The sequence below is a fragment of the Populus trichocarpa genome, chromosome 13 (genome assembly GCF_000002775.5).
Source record: "Populus trichocarpa isolate Nisqually-1 chromosome 13, P.trichocarpa_v4.1, whole genome shotgun sequence".
NCBI classification, from domain to species: Eukaryota; Viridiplantae; Streptophyta; class Magnoliopsida; order Malpighiales; family Salicaceae; genus Populus; species Populus trichocarpa.
In genome coordinates, this window is record NC_037297.2 from 10,233,837 (window position 1) to 10,247,338 (window position 13,502).

A 13,502-nucleotide genomic window follows, 5' to 3' on the forward strand; every position below is an offset into this window, starting at 1 on the left:
TTTATTTAGCATTATGTTTGTATTGCATAATTTATCTTAAATTTAAATTATATTTATTTATATATATAATATAACTCTGAAACAGCACGTTAAACCACTTCAAAACAGAAATACTCTACTCCAGTTGAAAAAATAAAACATATATCGAAACCGGAATTGACAGTTATTGTAATTTGAAAAATAGTTAAAAAGTACAAAGGTTGATTTGATTGATTTGGTAGAGGTTTGAGAACGTAAACAAGTTTGCCACTTCGTGAGTCCCCTGTACAAGGGTCCAAAAATCTAATTGCCTGTCCGTCCTTGTCTGCATTGAAGGCAATCTTCTTCACTATCTCATAAGAAAACATCCAGGACGTTTACCGGTACGAGTTTCTGCTCTAAAGAAACCGGAAAAAAGAAACAGAGAGTGAAGGATCGAGGGCGGCAGAGAGGAGAAAAATCAGAGAGGGAGAGGGGGATCTGGAAGTTACACGGTTGCGAGGACGCTAGAAGAAGAAAGAATTGGGCTTCGGCTAGATCTGTCACCTCTCTACTCAACTCTTCCCACACGGTTTGTCTCTGCTACGTGCATTAGTGTACAACTTGACTGGAAATTTTGGTTTCTTAGTAGAATTATGTTCCAGCTTGAGTTTGCCAAATCTCTTGCTCTTAACTTTTTGTTTCATGTTTTGAACTCAGGAGAAGGCTACTTAAGAGTTAAGAAGACTAGAAGGAATCAATCAGTATTAATTTATTGCTACTGGGATTCCCATGGCATCATCCAGCATGCAGAAAGCAGCCTCATCTTCTTATTCTCCTCCCCAGTGGAAGTACGATGTCTTCCTTAGTTTTAGAGGCAAAGACACACGGAATAACTTTACTAGCCATCTATATTCTAATTTGGAACAAAGAGGCATCATGTATACATGGATGATAGGGGGCTAGAGAGAGGAAAGACCATCGAACCTGCTCTCTGGCAGGCCATCGAAGATTCAAGATTTTCAATCGTTGTGTTTTCAAGAGATTACGCTTCTTCACCATGGTGCTTAGATGAGCTTGTCAAGATTGTTCAGTGCATGAAAGAGATGGGGCACACTGTTCTACCAGTTTTTTATGACGTGGATCCATCAGAGGTAGCCGATCAGAAAGGGAATTATAAGAAGGCTTTCATTGAGCATAAGGAAAAGCTCTCGGAAAATCTGGACAAGGTAAAATGCTGGAGTGATTGTCTCTCCACAGTGGCCAATCTATCTGGTTGGGATGTACGGAACAGGTAAACCGTGTTTTCAAAAAAATTTAATTTTTTTTTGTTAAAATTTAATATGTTTTATATGTTTTGTATCGTTTTGATGTACTGATGTCAAAAATTATTTTAAAAAAATAAAAAAATATCATTGGCATGCATTTCAGCATGAAAAATTATTTGAAAAGCAACCGCAACAACATTACCAAACAATCTCAAGCCTATTTGTATTTATTTTGGAAGGAGTTATTACTGTCTCACGTCTTAGTTGGATATCCTTGTAGATTTTATTATTGAGTTTATGCACTTCCTAAAAGCCTTAATATCCTTGTGGTGGGTGATATTTATTAGTAATTGATCATTTCTTTATTTGATGTAGAATATGTTATCTAATAATATCTTTTTATCCTTTTCTTCGAATATTTACTAGCAAATTGTTTGTTAAAAAAAGAAAAATATAATATCGAAAAACTAATATTGAAGGCAAGTGATTGAGTTTTCATGGCGAGCTTGACAAATGACAATACACAAAAGAAATGTTATGTCGAATAATCTTTTCGAAAAAGAACTCTTAACAATTTAAAATCTAAAAAGTTCTTTTATAAAAGCATATCATTGCAAGATAAATTGATCAATTGACATGGCAATTTAAGAAGTGATCGAGCTTTTTCTTGGAAAACAATTAGAGGATAACTTAGTGGCCAACAAAAATTGATAGTGATTGGTTTTTTGCCTGTCAAAACCATACTTAGTGGCTTTTTGTGTTCTTACATGCATGCTATTCTATATTTCAAATAACAATATTTCATGTTTTCGCACACTGCATGCTTAATGTTTTTGCCCCTTTTACGCAGGGACGAGTCACAATCAATTAAAAAGATTGTTGAATATATACAGTGCAAACTAAGCTTCACTTTGCCAACAATTAGCAAAAATCTAGTTGCAATAGATTCTCGTCTGAAGGTATTGAATGAATATATAGACGAACAAGCAAATGATACTCTCTTTATAGGGATATGTGGAATGGGTGGCATGGAAAAGACAACTGTTGCAAGAGTCCTGTATGATAGGATTCGTTGGCAATTCGGTGGCAGCTGCTTCTTAGCAAATGTGAGAGAAGTTTTTTCAGAGAAAGATGGACTGTGTCGTTTACAGGAACAACTTCTTTTGGAAATCTCAATGGAGCTTCCCACTGCACGGGATTCTTCAAGAAGGATTGATTTGATAAAGCGCAGGCTGCGGCTTAAAAAGGTTCTTCTTATTCTGGATGATGTAGATGATGAAGAACAATTACAGATGTTGGCTGCAGAGCATGGATCGTTTGGTCCAGGGAGCCGGATTATCATAACGAGCAGAAATAAACATGTGCTGGATAGCCATGGTGTTACTAGAATATACGAGGCTGAGAAATTAAATGATAAAGATGCTCTTATGTTATTTAGCTGGAAAGCTTTCAAAAGAGACCAGCCTGCCGAAGATTTATCGGAACTATCCAAGCAAGTTGTGGGTTATGCTAATGGCCTTCCACTAGCTCTTGAAGTCATAGGTTCGTTCTTGCATAAAAGAGGTCTGCGTGAATGGAAAAGTGCAATTGATAGAATGAATGACATGCCTGACAGGAAGATTATCGATGCTCTTCGCATTAGTTTTGATGGCCTCCATGAATTAGAGAAGAAAATATTTTTAGATATCGCTTGCTTCTTGAAGGGGATGAAAAAGGATCGTATAACAAGGCTACTTGACAGTTGTGGGTTCCATGCAGATATTGGGATGCAGGCTCTTATTGAGAAATCCCTTATAAGAGTCTCACGAGATGAGATAAGGATGCATAATTTATTACAGAAAATGGGTGAAGAAATTGTTCGTTGTGAATCCCCTGAAGAGCCTGGAAGACGCAGTAGATTGTGCACTTACAAGGATGTCTGCGATGCACTGAAGGACAGCACAGTGAGTAGTAGCTGATATAAACAGAACATTCATTATCCATAAGATTTCATGCTCCATCTCTACTCTGTAATAGCTTCTTACCTCCCCTTCCTCTTGGTCGACAGGGAAAAATAGAAAGTGTATTCTTGGACTTGCCCAAAGCAAAAGAGGCACCATGGAAGATGACAGCCTTCTCAAAAATGACCAAACTAAGGTTGCTCAAAATTCACAACGTGGAGCTTTCTGAAGGACCTGAGTATCTCTCAAACGAGTTACGATTCCTTGAATGGCATGCTTACCCTTCAAAGTCATTGCCAGCTTGTTTCTATCTGGATGAGCTTGTTGAACTCTACATGTCTTGCAGCTGTATTGAGCAATTATGGTACGGATGTAAGGTAAGACCCACTAGCTCTGTTTTTTTCTTTTCTTTTCACAAGACATGATAAAAAATCAGAAATATAATGTGTTATTTTTTAATTTTTTTTAATTTTTTATTTTTTTATTTTATTGGAGTTTTTTTTCATTTTACCCTCCAATAAAAAAATTTAGTTATTCTTTAATTTATTTTTACCCTTATTTTTTTAATTATCATTTTTTTATTTTAGATTCCTTTGTATTGTTAACTGTTTTTCCCATTACATTCTTTAACATTTGATATGTTGGGGATTATACTTTTTTATTTTTCTATGTATGATACTTCCAGTTTAATAACCTGGATCATGAGTTTTGAAATATAATGCGGATCTATATCCTTTTTATTTATTTATTTTCTTTCATTGTTTGACATTATTTTTTTTATAAAAAAAATTATCTTCGTGGTTTTATTTAATTTTTTTCTATTGGGTTATATTGATCTCATGAGACTGTAAGTTTTATAAGTTAGGTAGAGTTAACTCGCCTTTTATTACTTAGATTTTATATCTGACACACTCTCTTGGGTTAAGTTTTTTATCCTTTGTTTAATCTAATTGTTTACTTAAATATATTTCTTTCTACGTGATCCTTTTTTTTTTAATGTTTGTTTATTATCGTTGCATCTTTTTTATAATATAATTAAAATAAAATCAATTTATTAAACTTGATGCTATTAGACATTACTTGAGCGATTGATTTCTCTTATTTCTTCGGAAAGCGTTTGCTGCTCTTAGACATGTGTTTTACAGGAAAAAAAAAAAAAAAAGTGGGTCCATGCCTTGTATATACTATATATGAAAATAAGAATAGTTTTCTCAGATTTTCTCTATCAAAAACATCCAATTAAAATTATTGAAAGTTTTTTTTTTATGATTTTGGATAAATCTCTCCACTCTTCATATCCTTCTAGTAAATACTTGGATCGATGGTATATGCTATACCACGAGCTAAATTAAATCTTTTGTAACTTAGAAAAATAATGCTGATTGTAGTGTTTTTTTAAAAAAAAATATTAAATGATAAAATTGAAAAAAAAATATTATTTTTTTTAAAAAATCAATTAAAAAACATAGCAATAAAAAAATAAGAATAGAGATTAAATCTATTAGAAAAAAACTAAAGGAAAATGAAACCTCAATTCAATTTTAAAAATTATCTTAAATCAAATAAATAGCAATAAAAAAATAAAAATAAAAATAAAATCTGATATATATATATATATATATATATATATATATAAAATAATAATTAAAAGAATATAAATCAAATATAAAGTCTTTGAGAATTTGAAGGGTTGGAAGCGAAAATTCAAGAAGAGTGAAGAAAAAAATAGAATGTCGGCACCAAATCAAAGGTAAGTAAGCTACACCTCTCGAGAGGGAGGTTCCATTGAAAGGATTCCAATAACAACCAGGAATGCCTCTCTGGCCGCCAAAATAAAGTCGACGGCACTAAACTAATGCACTAAAGCACAGCAGCGGCTGCTGGTTAAGCTGATTAAAATATCTTATCCCTAAACTAAAGGATCAAAAAAGAGCTTCGGAAAAATTCCAAGGAAAAATTAAACTAAAAGGCAGTAGTCTTTGTTTCTTCTTCTTTAATTTTTGTTTTTTAATTTTTAATTTTATGCAAATAATAAAATCAAATAAGTGTTTACAAGATTGAGAACCAACTAAATAATGCGATGTTTTGTTAAACTATAATAGTCCCATAAAATACAAGGAGGAATAAATTATAAATATCATTTCTCAATAAATATAATTTTAAAAGACTAAATTAAAAACTAAAAAAATGACAAAGGTGTGAGGGGGCTATAAAGTTTTCAAGTTCTTTTTAATTTAATGTCTCTGCTAATAAAAAAAATTTAATAGTTAGAGTTGGAGGATTAAATGAAATTAAATATATTGCCTAAAATATCTCGACTCTCCCTATCAAATTTTGTTAGTTTTAGAACTTTTATATGAAATTAGAAAATGAATATTATCAAGTTTTGTATTACTTTTATAGATTTAAAGTTAAAAAAGAGCACATGTTTTCAATACGAATTTCGTGAACTTAGTTAAACGATGAAATTTGTCATCCTAGATCCAGTGTTATGAAATAATAAAATTTATAAATTAGGATTTTAAAAGATAAATAATTAAGGGTTTTTAGCTTTAATTGTAAAGATAATAAAGATAAAAATATATTTGGTTAGAAAGATAAAGACATAGAAATAAAAATAAATTTATTTCTAAGATAATTTCAGAGTGAATTTCTAAAATTTCAAAACAAGAGATATAATAGGAATATATTTCCCAAGACAATATTTATTATCTTTATTCCTAAAATATCCTTATAAAAAACTCTCTTTTTAAAATTTTTCAACTTAGACATATAAGAATAAAAATGATTATTATTATTATAGTTTTAAAACTTAACTTGGAGGTTGACCCGCGATAAGACCCGGGTCACAGAGAAGATCAACTTGGGTTTACCCGAGTCAACGTAAGAATAAAAGTTTTATTATAGTTTTGAAACCCGACTAGAGGGTCAATCTGGTACAAGGCATGGGTCACAGGTTGAGTTAATCATTGACCCAAGTCAATGTAAGGATAAAAGTGATTATTATCGTAGTTTTAAAACAAGATCAAAGGATCAACCTAAAGGAAATCTCAGGTCACGAGTCGGGAGGGTTAATTTGGGTTGACACAAGTCAATATATAGATAAAAATAATAATTATTATAATTTTAAAACCCTACTAGAGAGTCGACCCGGGGCAATTCCTGAGTTATGAGTTAGAACTGTCAACTCGGGTTGACCTAAAATCTTTCATAAAAATGAAACCAAACAACCTCATTTTGACCAAAAACATTTCAAAAAAAAATCAACAGTTTTTTTACCCTTAATTTATACAGGTTTTTTACTAGGTTAGGTCCGGTTAAACTTTCTTTTATTTTTTTAAACATGGACTAGTTTAGGCTCAGGGATAACTGGGATTGAGTCGACTTACCGAGTCAATTCGGGTTTTATAACTAGTGTTATTATAATATTATTAATTTTAATTCTTAACGTAAATTAAAGTAAAAAAATAATATAAATAGTTTTTTAAATATACAAATTTTATAATAATAGATATTAAGCGTGAAATAGATTTTTTATATGTTTTATTATATCTTGTTTACCGTAACCAAACATGATACAAAGATAATAATTTTGTTTTATATATCATTACCAAACATAAATCTTTTTGCATCTCCTTTTCTATCTTGTTTTTTTTTTTTTTGTCTTTATTATCTATATTTTTTTTATTAAAACAATAACAAGAAGCTTCAATTTGTGAATCTTGTGAACTGCAATAGTCTAAGGATTCTACCAAGCCACCTTGAAATGGAATCATTAGAAGTTTGCACTCTCAGTTGCTGCTCGAAACTTGATAAGTTTCCTGATATAGTAGGAAACATAAACTGCTTGAGGGAGCTTCGTTTAGATGGGACTGCTATTGCAAAACTATCTTCATCATTTCATTGTTTGGTTGGTTTAGTTCTATTGAGCATGAACAGTTGTAGGAACCTTGAAAGTATTCCCAGTAGCATAAGTGGTTTGAAATCCCTCAAAAGACTTGATGTGTCTGACTGCTCTGAACTTAAGAACATACCAGAGAATTTGGGGGAAGTAGAAAGTTTGGAGGAGTTTGATGCAAGTGGAACTTCAATTAGACAGCCGCCAGCGTCTTTTTTTCTTTTGAAGAATCTTAAAGTATTGTCATTTAATGGATGCAAAAAAATAGTTGTGAATCTCACGGATCAAGTATTGCCTTCTTTATCTGGTCTGTGTTCTTTAGAAGAACTGGATTTACGCGCTTGTAATCTAGGAGAAGGAGCAGTTCCCGAAGATATTGGCTGCTTATCGTCATTGAGGAGTCTAAATCTGAGTAGAAATAACTTTGTTAGCCTGCCTAAAAGCATAAATCAGCTTTCTAGGCTTGAAAAGCTTGCCTTGAAGGATTGCGTGATGCTTGAATCATTGCCTGAGGTTCCCTTGAAAGTTCAGAAAGTAAAATTGGATGGTTGTTTAAAACTAAAAGAAATTCCAGATCCAATAAAGCTATGCAGTCTGAAAAGATCAGAGTTCAAATGTCTTAACTGTTGGGAACTGTATATGCATAATGGCCAAAACAACATGGGTCTGAACATGCTTGAAAAATACCTTCAGGTCTTCTCTTCACCATACCCAATCTCTCTCTCTCCCCCCCCCTCTATCTCTGAAACATTTTTGTTTTATGATACAGGGCTCATCTCCAAGACCTGGATTTGGTATTGCTGTTCCTGGAAATGAAATCCCAGGCTGGTTTACTCATCAAAGTAAGGAATCTTCAATTAGGGTGCAGGTGCCTTCTAATTATCTGGATGGTGATGATAATGGGTGGATGGGGTTTGCTGCATGTGTTACATTCAGTGCATATGGTAAAAGCCCTCTCTTTTGTCATTTCAAAGTCGATGGAAAAGAGAATTATCCTTCACCCATATATATAGGTTGTAACTCTATGCAAGCTCTGTCAGATCATCTGTGGTTATTCTATTTATCTTTTGATTATCTGAAAGAGCTTAAAGAATGGGAGAATGAAGCCTGTAGCGAACTCGAGTTGTCGTTTCATTCTTACGAGCAAGGAGTAAAGGTGAAGAATTGTGGTGTCCGTTTGGTAAATTCTCCGTACACTCCATTATGGCAATCACCTACTGGCCGTCTTATTGTTGCAAGCAAAGAAGCAACTTCTTCATATATTGATTCTTTAGCTAATTCTTCATCTTACAGTCAATGGATGCATGATGTCTTCTTTAGCTTCAGAGGTGAGCACACTAGCAATAATTTCACCCATTTGTATACAACTCTAGTCCAAAAAGGCATTATCTGAGGTGACACAGAACTAGAGTATCTAAGGGTAATTGAATCGAGTCTCCTAAGGGACATCAAAGAGTCGGGGCTGTCAATTATTATATTTGCAAGAGATTATGCTTGTTCAGCTTGGTGGTTTGACGAAGTTGTCAAGATTGTTGGATTCATGAAAAAGATGAAATCGGACACTGTTTTTCCAGTTTCAGCAGTTTCTTATAATGTCGAGCAATCAAGGGTAGATGCACAAGCAGAGAGTTACACGATTGTCTTCGACAAGGATGAAGAAGATTTCAGTGAAGATATGGAGAAGGTACGAAGGTAGATGGATATTCTCACCGAGGTCGCCATTTCATCTGGGTCGGAATCATCGAAAAGGTAATTAATCATTACTTTCCTTTCCTTTCTTTTTTTTCTTCTTATTTTTGTGTTTTAAAAATATTTTTAAATATTTTTAATTTTTTTTAAAATAATATTTTTAATAATTTTAGATTATTTAAATATAATAATGTTAAAAATAATTTTAAAAAAATAAAAAAAATATTATTTTAATATATTTTTAAATAAAAAATATTTTTAAAAAAACTAAATATTATTTTAATATATTTTTAAATAAAAAATATTTTTTTAAAAAACTGAACTTCTTTTTCAATCACCAAGTAGCCTTTCAAGATCCCAAGTTCACAAAACTCTCACGTATTCAAGCCTTTTATGGAAATTTAGTCTTGTTTTATCTATCTATAGAAACTTGGCATTTAACTACTTTTTAAAAATATTATTTTAATATATTTTTAAATAAAAAATATTTTTAAAAAAACTGAAACCTCATCTCTAAACACCAAGTAACCTTCCAAAATCCCAAGTTCACAAAACTCTTACGTATTCAAGCGAAGTTTAGTCTTGTTTTATCTACATATAGAAACTTGGCATTTAAGAAAGATTAAAAACTACTTTTTCGTGCTTAATTTTATAATATTTGGTGAATAAAAAAACGACAGCGTTAATTGATTGAGAAATATTAGCTTAATGATTACACGTAGGTGTTTCCTTCATTGCTCTGATAAAGAGAAACATAGGGGAGAGTATTCGGGAGTGGTTTGCATTGTGTTTTTAAATTTTTAAAATAAAAAAAAAATATTTTTTATTTGATATTTTTCTAAATAAAAAATATTTTAAATTATTATCGTTATTATAATTTCAAACATGATGTTGACACATTATAATACATGTAGATGTGTCTACTTCTATGACAACATGTTCAATGCTAGCAATATTCTCACTTTAAAACAAATCAATCTCGAGAGGTTGATCGATCTGATGGTTAAGAATGTTTCATAGTTTTTAATTTCTTTATTCCCATAAAATAAGAGAATTCATTTCCTGATGCATGAAGCTCCACGAGAGGAGGGGTGGTGCCATATGATATCATTTTCTTTGGACTTTCTCCACTGAAAGTCGTCCTTCTTCACAGTCTAACTTACATCCTTGAAACTTTACCGCTACGAGTCCTTGATCCAAAGAAACTGTAAAAAAAAAACCCAAAAGTAATGGGAAAGAAAACAGAGAGGGAAAATAATTAGAGAGTGAAAAGAGGACTGGAAGTTATATAGTTATGAAGAGACCAAAAGAAGAAAGAATTGGGCTTTGCAACATCCTGCGCTTCTCGAGTCAATGCTTTCCACACGGTTTGTGTATGCTCTCACGTGTCTATGTCACGATTATTCTTTTAAATTAAAAATAATATAAAAAAAAAGATAAAAAAAATTATTATTTTTTATCAATAGAATAAAAAAATAAAAATCATCATCTAGTATTTAACAATTATCCATATAATTTCAGCACTTAATTTTCCCTATTTCCATAACATGCAAACCATGTTCCCACATCATATTTCTCTCACATGCAAATGAAATTAACACACAATTTCTCTAATTTCCATTCAATTTCTCTATTTCCCCAAACTTCCATCATGTATCACAACATGTCAATATCCATTAAGTTAAAAATTCTACTTCAATTACCATTTCCAAGGCTTCCATATAAATCCATGAATGTGCATATCACAAAATCATACCAAATTTCACATCCATGATTTCCCCTACACTTATACAACATAAAATCCACAGATATTGCTACACTAGAATATGACGTGAAATGGCCATTTGCATTTTTCCCCTTACCATTTCTAAGGCGCCGTTTTGAGATGTGAAATGGCCATTTGCATTTTGGCCCTTGAAGTTTTGAAAGTTTTGTAACTAAGCCCCTAGTTAAATTGTAATTGAACCCCTGCATTCGGCGCCTTTTACAACACAGTCCTTGGACTCTAATCTATTGCAATTTTGCCCCCAATTAACCCCAAACTTTGGTATTTCTTCAAATAAGTCCCTGATTTCATTAATTCAATTAATTCCAAGCTCAAATAAGTCTCAAAACTTATCAATTCTCCTATTAAACCCTTGATTTGATTCATTACATTAATTACAAGGTCAATTAAGTCTCAAAACTTATCAATTCTCCAATTAAACCCTTGATTTGATTAATTAAATTAATTCCAAGCTCAATTAAGTCTCAAAACTTCCAATCATGTTGTCTTTAACCCAAATTTTAATTTATTCTTTATTTTTATTTGTTTTTCATCATCATTTTTTTTTCATTTTTTTTAATTATCATTTTTCAGAAAATAAAATAATAGTAATAATAATAATAATAAAATAAAATGGTCAAAAATTGGGTTATGACACATCCATGAACGATCATCCATGATTTTTATTGAACCTCTATAAAATAATGATGACAACATGTATTAATTAACTATGTTAAGTAAATAAATTTGAAAAAATATTGGTTTAACTTGAGATTATCCAACAAACTAATTAAAACTTCTCTTAAATATTTATTATCAATTATCAACGTCCATACAAATTATACACATAAATTTATAAAAATTACAACTCCGCAATAGCGCGCATTGATAAAAATTCAAACAGACTCGTTAAATAAACTATTATTTATTTCATCACAACACATCTAATTTTGTAATTCGACATAAGTTTTAACAATTTACAAACAAATATAATTTTACAAAATGTAAAACAAACCATAACAAATACAAAATTATACATTCATACTACAAGTTTGTTTAAGAAAAAAACAATAAAACATGTACATACACTAACAAAAATACATGAACTAAAAAAACCTTAAATAATAATAAAATTAACATTTTAATGTTAAAATTAAAAAAAAAGATAGATTTACTTATAAAAAATGACAAAATCCATAATAAATCAGAATACAGATGCTGTGATTACAAAAGTTAAAAAAGGATGACTTGTGTTGAGAAGAGGGGAATAGTTTAGGGGGGTGGGTGTTTGTAGTTGGGGGTGGGGCAGCTTTTTTAGATGCAGGGGTGGGGGAAGAAGGAGAAATAGGGGAGGGGAGAGTTAGCAGCATGGTGATATATTCACTTTTACTGATGGAATCACCGATGAAATATTTTTGTCGGTGATTTTATTAGTGCTTCTGTCGATGAAGGGGTCACATCACTGTACGGAAATCTCAGTTTGAATCTGTCGGTGATTCCGTCGATAGGGTCACATCATTGTACGGAGATCCCGATTTGAATACCTTGGTGATTCCATCAGTAAAAGCACTTGCAAAAACTTCCACGTCATCGTCCTTTTTTTTCCCCAAAATTCTAAGTAGTCCCTTCGTAATTGTGGCGGTATATACCGACAAAATTAGTCCATCGGTGTATGCCGATAGAATTACTAAGGGATTTATATCCGTCGGTAAATATCACCGTAAATTACTGATAGAAATTTTTTTGGTAATTGTAGTAATATCTGCAAAGTTGCATCAGACAACATTGAGGGGACCTTAACACATAACAACGCCAGCCACTTGCATCAGACAGGCCTTCAAAAGCTGGTACAGGTTCTGCCTCATCAAGCACAGCAACATCAAATCCATCCAGCAAATATTATTCCGCAGCGCCTATAGCTCCTGTATCTTTCGAAGACACTGCCATAGAAACAGAGTTGAATCCACATTCATGCCGTGTCAACTAGTGCAAGAAGCAAACTGGATTTTGATTCTTGCATTTCTCATCAAAGGCCAGTTTCTCATGTCTGCTAAGATCACTCTTGCTTAGATGTTGTTCTATTTCTAACTTTGCAGTCAAACTGCTTCATATAGCTGAGCTAAATATTACTCAAAATATTTTTTCGGTGTCCACAGTGTTGAGGATGTACCTAACAGCGAAACAGAAAAGCAAATAACCTCAACCAAGTCCTCTCATCAGCCCTGTGCACATGAGGAAGTTAGCCAATCAGTTAAAAAATAGCGTGGTAAGGAGCCATTGCACTGATCAGAGGCACATTCTTTCCCATGCATGCTTTATCTCCAAATTTATTGAGGAATGAAACCTTATCAATAATATCATCATTAAGAAAATCAAATGGCTCAATTAAGCTCTTAATTAATGGCTCAGTGTTTAAATTAGCAAAATAGATTCATGGAATTTCTGATTCTCATTTTACTTGCTGATTCATGGATTCTAAATGTATTGAGGAACCCAAAGTTTTTCATTTTTCTTACCGATCCTCATGCAAATGCTATTCTTTTGTCCCCCCCCCCCCCCCCCCCCCACCCCTCAAACTAGATTAGGGTTGTGTTTCCAGCACTAGCTAGTTATCAATTTTAAATTTTCTTGCAAATGTTCCATACATATCACCCTGTGCTTTAATACCATAAGAATAGTTGCCTCCCCCCTTCAACAATTAGACACGCCATCGTTTACCATACAAACTTTTATGAATGTAACTACAATTTCTAGAACATGCTATTTCGCATTTCTACCATGCAAGAACACACAAAACTTACGGTGTTTATTCAAAGCAGGATGTTTAGTTGAAAAGAATGAAGCATATTTGTTAAACAAAAAGTTGGATCGCATGCCTGCCAGTCCTCACTTTTGCTTAATAAAACTAGAGGCTACTCTACCAATATGCACATGTTTTTGTGGAGATAAATGATATAGACATGCTTACCATCTGAGCAGTCAGA

General features: G+C 32.3%; 2 protein-coding genes across 3 annotated transcripts in view; both read left to right on the top strand.

Annotated features, from left to right (window-relative positions):
* The first annotated feature begins 222 nt into the window (after positions 1–222).
* The window catches only part of LOC18104369 (TMV resistance protein N), an 87,919-nt gene continuing 74,639 nt past the window's right edge, over positions 223–13,502 (top strand). Inside the window, 3 exon segments of the mRNA XM_052446414.1 lie at positions 223–550; positions 679–895; positions 898–1,252. Coding sequence (XP_052302374.1) covers positions 751–895; positions 898–1,252 — 500 coding nt within the window. The 5' untranslated portion in view covers positions 223–550; positions 679–750.
* The window catches only part of LOC18104367 (uncharacterized), a 48,351-nt gene continuing 43,247 nt past the window's right edge, over positions 8,399–13,502 (top strand). For both annotated transcript variants that reach the window (XR_008057097.1, XM_052446418.1), the window contains exon 1: positions 8,399–8,756. Coding sequence is in view for 1 of the 2 variants with exons in the window: in XM_052446418.1 (XP_052302378.1) it covers positions 8,605–8,756 (152 nt within the window). In the remaining variant the exon portion in view is untranslated. The remainder of the gene's footprint in view (positions 8,757–13,502) is intronic.